The following is a 14,512-nucleotide window of genomic DNA, read 5'->3' as shown; positions in this document are numbered from 1 at the left end:
TATTATTGCACTAATCTGTTCTTCTCATTGCAAATAGGAAGCCAAAAGTACATCCCTAATTCTGTATGGCAATGGATTCACAGCGCTTCAGGTAGGAAGAAAGAAGAATGAACATTTATCACAATAACACATTACATTACATTGAAATCATGCTGACACATAGTGCATGCAAGTGCAGCTACTGTTGATTTTCATTTTTCAATCAAGAATCACTTAATTAATTAAACATTGAGTAATGATTTTGAGAAGAAAAAAACATCTCATGCCTCACTCTCTCCACCTCTCTCTCCACCTCTCTCTCCACCTCTTTCTCACCTCTCTCCATCCCTCTCTCCACCTCTCTCCATCCCTCTCTCATCCCTCTCTCATCCCTCTCACCTCTCTCTCCACCTCTCTCCATCCCTCTCTCCATCTCTCCCTCCACCTCTCTCCATCTCTCTCCACCACCACCTCCACTTCTCTCTCCCTCTACCTCCACCTCCGCAGCCCAAGTGCGTCTGGAACCCCTCACCAGCCACCCCTGGCTGGCCTTCTCAGATGACAACCTTGAGGTGTGGGAGGGCCCCCAGAGGGGCGACACCATAAACTATCCCCTCCGCTTTGACATCTGGTCCTGCGTTCTGGGATGCCAGGTAGTGGGATGAGTTTGATTAATCAATTGAATTAGGGAATTAGAAATCGAAAAGAACAAAGTTAAGTGATATTTTCCATCGCTGGACAGAGATATGAGTTTAAGTAAAGAAGATTCTGTTTTGATTGCATATACACTACCGTTCAAAAGTTTGGGGTCACTTGGAAATGTTATTGTTTTCGAAAGAAAAGCAATTTTTTTCTACATTAAAATAACATCAAATTGATCAGAAATACAGTGTAGACATTTGTTAATGTTGTAAATGGCTATTGTAGCTGGAAACGGCTGATTTTTTATGGAATATCTACATAGGCGTATGGAGGCCAATTATCAGCAACCATCAATCCTGTGTTCCACTGGCACGTTGTGTTTGCTAATCTAAGTTTATCATTTTAAAAGGCTAATTGATCATTAGAAAACCCTTTTGCAATTATGTTAGCACAGCTGAAAACTGTTGTGCTGATTAAAGAAGCAATAAAACTGGCCTTCTTAAAGACTAGTTGAGTATCTGGAGCATCAGCAATTGTGGGTTCAATTACAGAATCAAAATGGCCAGAAACAAATATCTTTCTTCTGAAACTCGCCAGTCTATTCTTGTTCTGAGAAATGAAGGCTATTCCATGTGAGAAATTGCCAAGAAACTGAAGATCTCGTACAACGCTGTGTACTACTCCCTTCACAGAACAGCGCAAACTGGCTCTAACCAGAATAGAAAGAGGAGTGGGAGGTGCACAACTGAGCAAGAGGACAAATACATTAGAGTGTCTAGTTTGAGAAACAGACACCTCACAGGTCCTCAACTGGCAGCTTCATTAACTCACCGGATCTCAACCCTATTGAGCTGTTGTGGGAGCAGCTTGACCGTATGCTACGTAAGAAGTTCCCATCAAGCCAATCCAACTTGTGGGAGGTGCTTAAGGAAGCATGGGGTGAAATCTCTTCAGATTACCTCAACAAATTGACAACTAGAATGCCAAAGGTCTGCAAGGCTGTAATTGCTGCAAATTGAGGATTCTTTGACGAAAGTAAAGTTTGAAGGACACAATTATTATTTATATTAAAAATCATTATTTCTAACCATGTCAATAACTACATTTCCTATGCATTTTGCTATATTTCCTATTCAAACTCATTTCACGTATGTTTTCATGTAAAACAAGGACATTTCGAAGTTGTCAGCTTCCTGCTTCCCCTGTTTGTCTCCTGGCCTCTAGAGGTCAGCTGTGTTCCCCTTTGCCTTAGTTCTTCCTCATGTGTCCTAATTAGCTTATCCAGGTCACCTGTGCCTTGTTTCCCCTTGTGTATTTTAGCTGTGTGTTTTCCCCTTGTTTCTCACTTGGTTATTGCGTCCTGACTGTGTGTCTCCTGCTTTGTCTCACCGTGTCAGTCCTAGTAAGTTTTTGAAGTTATCTTTAGTTTGTTTTTCTCCCCTCGTGGAGTTGTTTTGTTTTGCCTCCTGTTTTGGAACATTAAATCTACTTGCCTGGAGTATTGCCTTGGGTGTTTTATTTGGGTCCTACAACATCTCCTCTGTGGCTAAGGGGTAGTACCCCCAGCTCTACACTTCTGAGACCGGAGTTCTAACCCGGATTGTGACAGAATAACCAAGTCAATCATGGACCCAGAAACACTCAGTTCCCAGGACCTGTTGGCGGTGATCATTCGACATGAGGCTTCTTTCCAGCGCCATGAAGCCGTTCTCAGCCGACAAGAGGAGCTGATGGCTAGACATTCTCAACTCCTGGCCGAAATGATGAGTTCCCTTCACCAGCTCTTTGAACGCCTCCTTGGTCCTCCCCCTTCCCCCGGTCACCTCCCAGTGACGACAGGCCTTCTCGGTTGGCGGAGCCCCGACTACCACCTCCCAAGCCCTTTTCTGGGGATCCAAGCTCTTGCCAGGGTTTCCTCACCCAATGCTCCCTCACCTTCGAGCTCCAACCCTCAAGTTTTCCCACAGACCGTTCCAAGATTGCCTACCTCATTACCCTTCTTTCAGACAAGGCGCTCGCCTGGGCCTCTGCGGTGTGGCAGTCCCAGGAAGCCTGTTGTGACTCCCACGCTGCATTTGTAGAAGAGTTCAAGCGGGTGTTCGATCATCCTGTCAGTGGGCGGGAGGCTTCCAAGCGCCTACTGTCTCTCCGTCAGGGCCTCCGTAGCACGGCAGATTTTGCCATTGAGTTCCGAACCATAGCAGCAAGGAGCGGATGGAATGATGAAGCGCTGAGGGTCTGCTTTCAGGGAGGGTTATCTGAGCCCCTTCAAGATGAGTTAGCCACCCGTGAACCAGCTGAAGATCTCGAGTCCCTCATAGCCTTGGCCATCCGCCTGGACAATCGTCTAAGAGAGCGGAGAACGGCTCGCCGTCAGGTGTCTCAGTCCCAAGTTCCTCTGAGCAGCTCTGTTTCTCCTGTTTGGACTCCGTCATTCAGAGCTGCCCCGGCTCCTGAACTGCCCCAGGATTCCCCGGAGAGCATGCAGTTAGGCCGTTCCAGGCTTTCTTCCAACGAAAGGGAACGTCGCATGAGGGAGCGTCGGTGCCTCTACTGCGGGGTTGCCGGCCACTTCCGCTCCACTTGCCCCGAGCTTTCGGAAACGCCTGTCCCCGCCCAGCTACAGGAGGGTTGTGATGGGGAAAATTAGAGCTCCTCCTACTAACGCGGTCCTAGCTATTCCAGCCACTCTGTCCTGGGAGGGCCACCAGCATCGGGTCCAGGCTATGATCGATTCCGGTGCCGCAGGTGATTTTATGGATGTAACCTTGGCTAAGGAACTTAAGATCCCTACCCAACTACTTCCTCAACCCCAGGCAGTTACAGCCTTAGATGGCAGACCTCTGGAACCAGGAAAAGTTACTGAGGCGACTCAGTCCCTGCGACTTACCATCTCTCAACACCAGCAGGAGGAGACCTTCTATCTCATTGACTCTCCCGAGTATCCTATTATCCTGGGTCACCCTTGGCTATGCAGACATAATCCCCAGATCGACTGGCCTACTGGCACCATTCTTAGCTGGGGTCCCACTTGCCAACTCACCTGCATGCTTCAGAGTTCCTCAGCCCCTAGTACCCAGTTTCAAGAGTCTGTTGACGTCTCCCGAGTCCCCAGTGTTTACCATCGGTTCAAGGCAGTGTTCAGCAAGGCCCGGGCTACTGCCTTACCGCCTCATCGCACTTATGACTGTGCCATTGATCTACTCCCTGGGTGCTGCCCTCCTAGAGGTCGGATCTTTTCCTTGTCCTCCCCGAGCACGCAGCTATGGACACCTACATTAAGGAGTCCTTGGCAGCCGGCCTCATCTATGCCTCTACTTCCCCGGCTGGGGCGGGCTTTTTTTTGTTGAAAAGAAAGACGGGGTCTGAGGCCTTGTATTGATTACCGGGGACTCAACAAGATCACGGTTCGGAATCGATACCCTCTTCCTCTCATGGCCACTGCTTTTGAGCTGCTTCAAGGGGCTTCCATTTTTACTAAGCTGGATCTCCGCAATGCTTACCATCTCGTGCGGATCCGGCCAGGAGACGAATGGAAGACGGCGTTCAACACGCCCACGGGACACTATGAATATCGGGTGATGCCGTTCGGGCTCACCAATGCCCCCGCAGTATTCCAAGCCCTGATTAATGATGTTCTCCGGGATATGCTTAATCTGTTCGTCTTCGTGTACCTGGACGATATCCTCATCTTCTCGAGGTCACTGAAGGAACATGAGGGGCATGTTAGCCGGGTTCTCCAGAGGCTCCTTGACAATCACCTCTACGTTAAGCCTGAGAAGTGTGAATTTCATGTTTCTCAGACTCAGTTTCTCGGGTTTATTGTCACTCCCGGGCACCTAGAGATGGATCCCAAGAAGGTCAAGGCGGTCCACGATTGGCCCACACCTGCCACGGTCAAGGAGGTTCAACGGTTCATTGGCTTTTCTAACTTCTATCGGAAGTTCATCAAGAATTTCAGCTCGGTGGTAGCCTCCTTGACGACGCTTACCAAGGGAGGAGGGACCAAGATTCACTGGGGTCCGGAAGCAGCAGGGGCCTTCGAGGATCTCAAGCGCCGCTTCACTTCTGCTCCGATTCTGGTGACCCCTGACCCAGAGAGACCTTTCGTGGTGGAGGTGGACGCCTCAGAGGTGGGGGTGGGAGCCGTCCTGTCACAGAGGGGTGCGGATGGGAGATTACACCCTTGTGCCTTCATGTCTCGCCGCCTGTCTGAGGCCGAGCGCAACTATTACGTGGGGGATCTAGAGTTGCTTGCGGTAAAACTGGCCTTGGAAGAGTGGCGCCATTGGCTTGAGGGGGCTCAGCACCCTTTCCAGGTTCTCACAGACCACAAGAACCTGGAATATCTCCAACAGGCTAAGCGGATGAACCCTCGGCAAGCACGATGGTCCCTTTTCTTTAATCGATTCCAGTTCCTCCTGACTTACCGACCTGGCACCAAGAACGTCAAGCCGGATGCTCTGTCTCGAGTCTATTCTCCCGAGGTACAAGAGAAGCCCTTGGCATCGATTATTCCGAGGTCTAGGATCGTCGCACCTCTTCAGTGGGAACTAGAAAGAGGGGTACGAGAAGCTCTTGCCCATGAGCCCGATCCAGGCGGTGGTCCTGCCGGTCGCCTGTACGTTCCTCTCTCGGTTCGGGCCGCGTCTTGCAGTGGGGTCATGAGTCGCCCTTGACATGCCATCCTGGCAGTGCTCGCACACTGGAGTTCCTCCGACGGCGGTTTTGGTGGCCGTCCATCAAGAAGGACGTGCAGGTCTATGTTGAGGCCTGCCCTGTGTGCAACCAGGGAAAGTCGACACGCCAGCGACCCCAGGGACTGCTCCATCCCTTACCTGTTCCTCGAAGGCCATGGTCACACCTTTCTCTGGACTTTGTTACGGGACTTCCTCTATCCCAGGGCAACACCGTCATCCTTGTGGTGGTAGACCGTTTCTCTAAGGCTGCCCGGTTTATTCCCCTGCCCAAGCTGCCCTCGGCTAAGGAGACTGCTGAGCTCCTCATGAACCATGTCTTCCGGATATTTGGCATTCCCCTGGACGTGGTCTCTGACCGAGGTCCCCAATTCTCGTCCCGGTTTTGGGGGCCTTCTGCAGGCTTATTGGGGCCACAGCCAGCCTATCGTCAGGATTCCATCCAGAGTCTAATGGCCAAACGGAACGGATTAATCAGGATCTGGAGACCACCCTGCGGTGTATGGCGGCCAGTAATCCCACGTCTTGGGCCACCTATATCATTTGGGCTGAATATGCCCACAACACCCTCCAGTCCTCAGCCACCGGATTGTCCCCCTTCGAATGCCAGTTCGGTTACAACCCTCCATTATTTCCAGAGGAAGAGGCGCAAGTTGGTGTTCCCTCGGCCCAGCGCTTTGTCCAACGCTGTAGGCGGACCTGGAAGAAGGCCAGGTGTACCCTCCTTCGGACCTCCCAGAGATACCAAAGTCAGGCTAATCGCCACCGCCGGACGGCCCCTAGTTTCCGAGCTGGACAGAGAGTTTGGTTGGCCACTAAGAACTTGCCCCTCCGGGTCGAATCCAAGAAGCTTTCCCAGAGATACATCGGCCCTTTCCGCATTGCTAGAAAGGTTAACCCTGTTTCGTATCGTTTAGTTCTGCCTCGCTCCCTTAGAGTTAACCCCACTTTCCATGTTTCACTCCTTAAACCTGTCTTGTCTTCTCCTTTTGCCCCCCCCACAGACCCCCGCCACCTCCCAGGATCATAGACGGCCAGCCAGCCTACACAGTCCGCCGGATACTGGACTCCCGGAGGGTCCAGAACTCTCTGCAGTATCTGGTGGACTGGGAGGGCTACGGGCCAGAGGAGCGCTCCTGGGTTCCAGCCAGGGACATCCTGGACCCAGGGTTGATCCGAGATTTTCGCACCCTGGGGCCAGGGTGTTCTGGAAGGAACGTCAGGAGTCGTTCCTAGAGGAGGGGGTCCTGTCAGCTTCCTGCTTCCCCTGTTTGTCTCCTGGCCTCTAGAGGTCAGCTGTGTTCCCCTTTTGCCTTAGTTCTTCCTCATGTGTCCTAATTAGCTTATCCAGGTCACCTGTGCCTTGTTTCCCCTTGTGTATTTTAGCTGTGTGTTTTCCCCTTGTTTCTCACTTGGTTATTGCGTCCTGACTGTGTGTCTCCTGCTTTGTCTCACCGTGTCAGTCCTAGTAAGTTTTTGAAGTTATCTTTAGTTTGTTTTTCTCCCCTCGTGGAGTTGTTTTGTTTTGCCTCCTGTTTTGGAACATTAAATCTACTTGCCTGGAGTATTGCCTTGGGTGTTTTATTTGGGTCCTACAACATCTCCTCTGTGGCTAAGGGGTAGTACCCCCAGCTCTACACTTCTGAGACCGGAGTTCTAACCCGGATTGTGACAGAAGTGACCACAAACTTTCGAACGGTAGTGTATGTGTGGTTTTTCTCGTGTAGTATTCACACGTACATCATACATTATTTTGTAGAGAAAACTCTGATTTATTCGTAATATTTTTTGGGTTGATAAATAATTTGATCGGCCCTAGCAACCATCAACTAATCGATTGTGAAAAACTTGTGTTGAATGACTCTCCTCTACTACAAGGCCATCGACACAGGAAGGCACTACTGGGAAGTAGAGGTATCCAGCACAGGCAGCTGGAGACTGGGGGTGACATCTGTAACTGCACCCCGGAAAGGTCGGTTCCCCATGACCCCAGCGAAGGGCTACTGGACCCTGTGGAGGAGCGCCCAGAACACCCTGTGGGCCTGTTGTGATGACTCCTCGACCAGGCTACCTGTCTCAGCCCTGCCACGCCTAGTAGGGGTCTACCTGGACTTCGAGGAGGGCCAGGTTTCCTTCTATGATGTAGAGAATAGGTATCATATCTATACGTTCACTGATACGTTTAAGGAGAGGGTGGTTCCTGTGTTCGGCTGTCTGGATGGGGATACGAAGATCAGGATTGTGCCACGGATGAAGATGCCATCTGCATCGGTGTCTGGTGTTAGATAAAGCTGCAATGTGATCTAGATGGATTTGTTACGCAATGTTTTTTGTAACTCATTTTACATCACCTGCCAGAATATGTCAGAAAAATTGAAAATCACTGTTTGTCTCTTGAGAGAGATTCTCTTGAATTACAACAAACATTTTTCCTGTTTCACTGCACCTTTTCTAATGATATTACAATTTGAATACAATAAACAGAAAACTATGACAAACTGTTTATTTGTTAATTTGCGATACCATCATGATAAAGGGTCAATTATTGAAACATAAGCGGCAGCAAGCCAATACTGTGATACAGCAAGATCCGGAAGGTAGTCTCTGTTAATGTTTCCGTCTAGCGTGGGGGGAACAGTTATTATGCGCACACTGCTATGGCACGTCATATTTCCATAATGGCTACCCCTATGATGGAAGAACTTCCCAAGACCTCTGTGTTGGACCCACTGAAGGGTCTCCTGCTGACCTATTTCATGCCAGAATCATGTTACGACGAGTTTTTCCTCAATTTTAACTTTCTGGATGGTAAGTAAAGTTTTTGCGCAGTTTGCTGACGTTTAATTTCAAGAGCTAACTTAGCTAGCCAGGTCTTCAACGTTCAATGGATGAGCTAATGCTAGCTGCCTAACTTGCAAAGACATTCGTTTTTGCTCGATATTTCACAATGTGTAACTTGTATCTTATCTTTTGCGATGAGAGGTACTGAATATAAAGAAAGATATTGGACGGAATGTACGTAGGGAGCTATCTAACCCGCTAAAAGAGTTAAAAATACAGAACAGGGACTATAGGGTAGTTTTGTTGTGACAGCGTTCAGAGGTGGGGCGATCCACAGGGCATCACATGATTGGTTGTATGAAGTTCCTCATTGGTTAGCGCCACTGTCCCAATCCATCTCAGTTCCTCAATAACGATAGATCGGAGAGTGTCATATCTCTCTGTTCTCTCTGTTAATACCAGTTTAATGATTGTTTGTTTCTGTCTGTAGTACCATGTCTGAAGATTGTGCTGAGCAAAGGTCTGGGCATTGGAATCATCTTGGGGTCTATGATGGGTAAGACTAAGATTATCTCTCTCTGTGTCCTTTTCTCTCTCTCACTCCCTCTCGTTCTCTCTTTGTCTGTCGGTCTCTCTCTTTCTCTTCCTATCTTTGCCTGTCCAAAGCATAACACCCTCTGCCTTTCTCTCATACAGATGGAGAGATATTCACAATAGTCATTAAGGACAAATTTAGATAATAAATGTAACCCATATCTCCCTCCTCCCCCCTCCCCTCTCTCTCTCTCTCTCTCTCTCTCTCTCTCTCTCTCTCTCTCTCTCTCTCTCTCTCTCTCTCTCTCTCTCTCTCTCTCTCTCTCTTTCTCCTTCTCTCCCCCCCTCCTACAGTGAAGCTGCCCCAGATCCTGAAGCTGATGGGGGCTAAGAGTGCCGAGGGTCTGAGCTTCAATTCTGTCCTGCTGGAGCTGCTGGCTATCACAGGAACCATGAGCTATAGCATCGCTAACAGCTTCCCCTTCAGGTACTGTGGTAGAGTTGTGTAGACAGACAGACAGACATGGACATGGACATGGACAGACAGACAGACAGACACATGCACAGACGGACAGGCAGAGAGACACACACACACACCAGTTAACATATTTGGTGTTTTCTCCTTCAGTGCCTGGGGTGAGGCCCTGTTCCTCATGTTACAGACTGTAGCCATCGGGTTCCTCATCATGCACTATGGCGGCAACACAGTCAAAGGTAAGACACACACCTACCCGACGTGAGGACTGACGCTCACTAGTAACACTGCCTCTTGAGATTTACAATGTAGGATGTGACGTTAGCATAAGACTTGCTGCCATCATAATCAGTGGTTGTTGTTGTCCTCCCCCCTAGGTGTCCTGTTTCTGGGGGTGTATTTTGGCCTGGTGGCTCTGCTGCTCTCCCCCGTCACCCCCATGTCTGTGGTCATGGCCATGCAGGCCTCCAACATGCCAGCTATCATCATCGGCAGGGTACGTGGAGCGTTCACTAACCAATAGGGCCTGAGGAGGTGTCGTGTATTAGGCTTTATTAAATATTTAACATCATTGGCGTGTTATAACATAACAACATTGTTATAACACTGTTCGAGGACCACATTGGATAATACGTGTATTTAACATTTTCATGTGTTCTCCTCTGGGATTCCAGCCTGGGTACCAGTCTGTTTAGCTAACATTCCTCTAGCCTGGGTACCAGTCTGTTTAGCTAACATTCCTCTAGCCTGGGTACCAGTCTGTTTAGCTAACAGTCCTCTAGCCTGGGTACCAGTCTGTTTAGCTAACATTCCTCTAGCCTGGGTACCAGTCTGTTTAGCTAACATCCCTCTAGCCTGGGTACCAGTCTGTTTAGCTAACAGTCCTCTAGCCTGGGTACCAGTCTGTTTAGCTAACATCCCTCTAGCCTGGGTACCAGTCTGTTTAGCTAACAGTCCTCTAGCCTGGGTACCAGTCTGTTTAGCTAACATTCCTCTAGCCTGGGTACCAGTCTGTTTAGCTAACAGTCCTCTAGCCTGGGTACCAGTCTGTTTAGCTAACATTCCTCTAGCCTGGGTACCAGTCTGTTTAGCTAACATCCCTCTAGCCTGGGTACTAGTCTGTTTAGCTAACAGTCCTCTAGCCTGGGTACCAGTCTGTTTAGCTAACATTCCTCTAACCTGGGTACCAGTCTGTTTAGCTAACATCCCTCTAGCCTGGGTACTAGTCTGTTTAGCTAACATCCCTCTAGCCTGGGTACTAGTCTGTTTAGCTAACATTCCTCTAGCCTGGGTGCCAGTCGTTTGCTCTCTGGCACATGACACAGAGTACAAGGAGTGTAATATTAGCTAAACAGACTGGTACCCAGGCTACTAGGGTTTCTTTGCACTTTTAAATTGTTAAACTGTAAAAATTACCCCAAAATAAATCAATAAAAAAGAATATTGTGTTCTAAATGTATTATAAGTTATCATCATTTATACAGCGGGTGGGTCTAATCCTGAATGATGATTGGTTAAAACTGTTGGTAACCCGTTGTATAAAAGTGATAATGCCCTCGAAGTCGGTGTTTGGAGGATGTATTGGACATTGTCTCGGGCCTAACAACACCCGTGCCAATATATCCTCCCAACACCGGCTTCTCTGGTATTATCACCATTTAACACAATGTGATAATGTGTGTTTCTCCCTGTCACTACAGCTGATACAGGTAGTGACTAACTATGGGAACGGACACACAGGTCAGCTGTCTGCCATCACTGTGTTGATGCTGTTCGCAGGCTCCCTGGCTCGCATATTCACCTCAATACAGGTATGTGTGAATGTACATTTTACGTTACATTTACATTTGAGCCATTTAGCAGATGCTCTTATCCAGAGCGGCTTACAGTGTTTGTGTGTGTGTGTGTGAGAGAGAAATGTGCTACTGTGTATAAAGTGTGTCCACTGTATGTGAGAGTGTATATGTGTCCCAAATGGAACCCAATTCTCTATAGTGCACTACATTTGACCACAGCCCCTATTGTGCCTGGTCAAAAGGAGTGTAGTCTAAAGGGAAAAGTAATCTTCTTTACACTCAGCTCAAGGTTTAGGTCAGGGTCAAAGAAGACACCAAGGTTTCTGGCCGTAGGCTTTACATTGGTGGTGAAATTACCAAAGTTCTTTCCAATCTGGGTTCTATCAAGGTGAGGGGCCAAGTAAACCAACCTCTTTAAAATGTGTCCACTGTATGTCAGAGTGTGTATATGCGTCCCAAATATGTATATGGACCCTGGTCAAAAGGAGTGCACTCTAAAGGGAAAAGGGTGCCATTTGGGACACAGTCTGTGTGTGATCCTGTCCTAATCCAACATAAACTCTACTTCCTGGTTTCTCTCTGTAAACAGGAAACAGGTGACTCCTTGATGGCCCTGACCTATGTCATATCCTCTTCCTGTAACGGCCTCATCGCTGCCCAGCTCCTGTACTACTGGAACAGCAGCCCGGCGCTGAAGAAGAAGACGGAGTAGACACAGACTGGTGGACATGAAGACAGTCTGAAATGGGAACCTCGTTTTCAAGCAGTGTACTATATAGAGAATAGGATGCCATTCAAGATGCTGATAGTGACAGAGAGATTATATAGACAGTGTGTATGGATCTAAAATGGCACCCTATACCTATGTAGTTCACTACTTTTGACAGGACTATTGGCTCTGGTCAAAAGTAACACCCTATTCCCTATATAGTGCACTACTTTTGACCAGAACCCTACTAGTGCACTATATGGGGTGTTATTTGAGATGTGCCCAATACAAACACTCTGCTGTCCCCTACTACAGCCTAGCCCTGGACCAAATCACTTTCTATTCCCACTACCCAAACCAAGCTTTCGCCCAGTTAGAATAGCTCACAGAGAAATCTCAGTGTTTTAGCTCAGGGAAGGAAGGCTTGACCCTCTTGTTAGTCCATCCTAAACACTGATTCTACTAGATGGAAGTGGTCTGTTGTTTCTTTATACTTCCCCAACAATGCATTCCATTGTTCCAGTAATATTACATGTGTTGTTCTCGGAACAGACTCTAGAATGAGAAAACATTCTAGAACACAACCAGGAAGTTGGCTAATAGCTGTAATCAATGGGTCAAGCAATAGAGAAGTATACTGTGAAATTCTGTTCTTATGTTTGAGAAAAATGTTAGATTTTCTTTATGAAGGTTAGGTAGTTGGAGCTTTGTGGCCTGAGTGCGAGCAAAGAGGTCTAGGGTGAAGTTGCCCCTAGATGCTGATCTTAGTCCAGTTCCCTAGGGGGGACGTCAGCAAGCAATCAAAATAACTGTACTGAACCAAACGGTTATTAGTCCAAAATGCAGTTGCACCTTTTCAGTTTTTTCGGTTTGTTTCTTTGTAAGTAAGATCTGTAGTTAAATAATTCAAATTGGATCCAGATTAAAACTGGGAGCAGAAATGTGGTAGCGTTGAAGTGTAATGTTGAAGTCCAATTTCTCTGTATAGTTTTAGTTTAGCTGTTGAGATTGAACTTCTGAATCATGTTATGGTGCTGCTTGGGGGTTGTATACCAGAGCTACAGTTCTGAAGATGGTAAGAGAGTTGATTTTTAAATACGAAAATATAATTAAACATGTTCTGTTTTTGTTGGGACTGCTCCAGCGTGCCTGTCGTTGTCAGTCTTATATCTAGAAGGTTTGTGTGTGGTACACTTTCACACCACTAGACAGAGACAAACTTTCACCCATTATTTTGTACATACACTTAGTTCTCTCAAAGTAGAGGCATGAAGATCTTGTTCTCTGTTGCTGCCTAGACTCTTTCATAACTTTTTAGCTTTTAATCAGTGAGTAATAAATATGTTATATAGATTAATTTGTCTCTGTTTATACTCTCTTACTCTTTATTATCACGTTTCTCCCTTTCTCTTGTGATGTCATCCGTCCTCTTTATCTCATGCCCTCTTTACCATAGAATTTTTAAGTCTGTCCATCAATCGCCTTCTTTTAACTTTATCCCCCCCCCGCCCCTATTGAATAGACCCTTCCCCCCTTCTCTCTCTTCCTCCCTCTCTTTTTTCCAGTCCCTGACAGCAAATTACCCACCCTCCAACAGACCCCCCCTGTGTCTGTGTATGGTTCCAACAGCCCCCTGACTCTCTGTCCTCCATCACACTGACATCATCAACAACCCCGGCAACCAAAAAGTCCCACAATTCTGAACAAATTTGGGACAACAGAGGTTTCTTAAAAATCTAACCAAAACGCACTTTTTGCGATCAGCGGTTTCCAACAGTGAATTCAACTTGACAGAGGGGTTGTTGCGGAGGATTATCTGTAAAATACACTCTACTTCCACAGTAAGCTACTCCACACCACAACAGTTGTGATTACATATTACTGAATCTCTCTCAATTCAATTCAAGGGGCTTTATTGGCATGGGAAACATGTTTACATGCTCTCTCTTGCTCGCTCTCTCTCTCTCTTTCTCTCTCTCTTGCTCGCTCTCTCTCTTTCAATTTCAATTTAAGGGCTTTATTGGCATGGGAAACGTATGTTAACATTGCCAAAGCAAGTGAAGTAGATAGTAAACAAAAGTGAAATAAACAATAACTATTAACAGTAAACATTACACTCAGAAGTTTCAAAAGAATAAAGACATTTCAAATGTCATATTATGTGTATATATACAGTGTTGTAACAATGTGCAAATAGTTAAAGTACAAATGGGAAAATAAATAAACATAAATATGGGTTGTATTTACAATGGTGTTTGTTCTTCACTGGTTGCCCTTTTCTTGTGGCAACAGGTCACAAATCTTGCAGCTGTGATGGCACACTGTGGTTTTTCACCCAGTAGATAAGGGAGTTTATCAAAATTGGGTTTGTTTTCGAATTCTTTGTGGATCGCTGTAATCTGAGGGAAATATGTGTCTCTAATATGGTCATACATTTGGCAGGAGGTTAGGAAGTGCAGCTCAGTTTCCACCTCATTTTGTGGGCAGTGTGCACATAGCCTGTCTTCTCTTGAGAGCCAGGTCTGCCTATGGCGGCCTTTCTCAATAGCAAGGCTATGCTCACTGAGTCTGTACATAGTCAAAGCTTTCCTTAAGTTTGGGTCAGTCACAGTGGTCAGGTATTCTGCCACTGTGTACTCTCTGTTTAGGGCCAAATAGCATTCTAGTTTGCTCTGTTTTTTTTGTTTGTTCTTTCCAATGTGTCAAGTAATTCTCTTTTTGTTTTCTCATGATTTGGTTGGGTCTAATTATGTTGTTGTTGTTGTCCTGGGGCTCTGTGGGGTCGGTTTGTGTTTGTGAACAGAGCCCCAGGACCAGCTTACTTAGGGGACTCTTCTCCAAGTTCATCTCTCTGTAGGTGATGGCTTTGTTATGGAATTTTGTGAATTCTTTTTGTGAA

General features: G+C 47.0%; 2 protein-coding genes across 3 annotated transcripts in view; both read left to right on the top strand.

Annotated features, from left to right (window-relative positions):
- LOC121554271 (E3 ubiquitin-protein ligase TRIM7-like) overlaps nucleotides 1–7,812 on the top strand; it is a 29,678-nt gene extending 21,866 nt beyond the window's left edge. For both annotated transcript variants that reach the window (XM_041867745.1, XM_041867744.1), the window contains 3 exons: nucleotides 38–91; nucleotides 487–632; nucleotides 7,197–7,812. In XM_041867745.1, coding sequence (XP_041723679.1) covers nucleotides 38–91; nucleotides 487–632; nucleotides 7,197–7,607 — 611 coding nt within the window. In that variant the 3' untranslated portion in view covers nucleotides 7,608–7,812. The remainder of the gene's footprint in view (nucleotides 1–37; nucleotides 92–486; nucleotides 633–7,196) is intronic.
- Nucleotides 7,813–7,952: 140 nt separating this feature from the next.
- LOC121554270 (mannose-P-dolichol utilization defect 1 protein-like) lies at nucleotides 7,953–12,970 on the top strand. Its single transcript, XM_041867742.2, has 7 exons — nucleotides 7,953–8,126; nucleotides 8,590–8,655; nucleotides 8,988–9,120; nucleotides 9,262–9,347; nucleotides 9,486–9,604; nucleotides 10,809–10,919; nucleotides 11,494–12,970. The coding sequence occupies exons 1-7, from the start codon at nucleotides 7,976–7,978 to the stop codon at nucleotides 11,614–11,616; spliced, it is 789 nt and encodes a 262-aa protein (XP_041723676.1). The 5' UTR covers nucleotides 7,953–7,975; the 3' UTR covers nucleotides 11,617–12,970.
- Nucleotides 12,971–14,512: the final 1,542 nt, after the last annotated feature.

This window comes from Coregonus clupeaformis, chromosome 39 (assembly GCF_020615455.1).
Source record: "Coregonus clupeaformis isolate EN_2021a chromosome 39, ASM2061545v1, whole genome shotgun sequence".
NCBI lineage: Eukaryota > Metazoa > Chordata > Actinopteri > Salmoniformes > Salmonidae > Coregonus > Coregonus clupeaformis.
This window is presented reverse-complemented; position numbering and strand designations above follow the sequence as displayed.

Bases quoted from the DNA above. Each gene is read 5' to 3' on its own strand.
- LOC121554270 (XM_041867742.2), top strand. From the start codon at position 7,976: ATGGCACGTCATATTTCCATAATGGCTACCCCTATGATGGAAGAACTT. The intron at 8,127-8,589 runs GTAAGTAAAGTT...TTCTGTCTGTAG, and splicing joins CAATTTTAACTTTCTGGATG to TACCATGTCTGAAGATTGTG. The intron at 10,920-11,493 runs GTATGTGTGAAT...CTCTGTAAACAG, and splicing joins GCATATTCACCTCAATACAG to GAAACAGGTGACTCCTTGAT.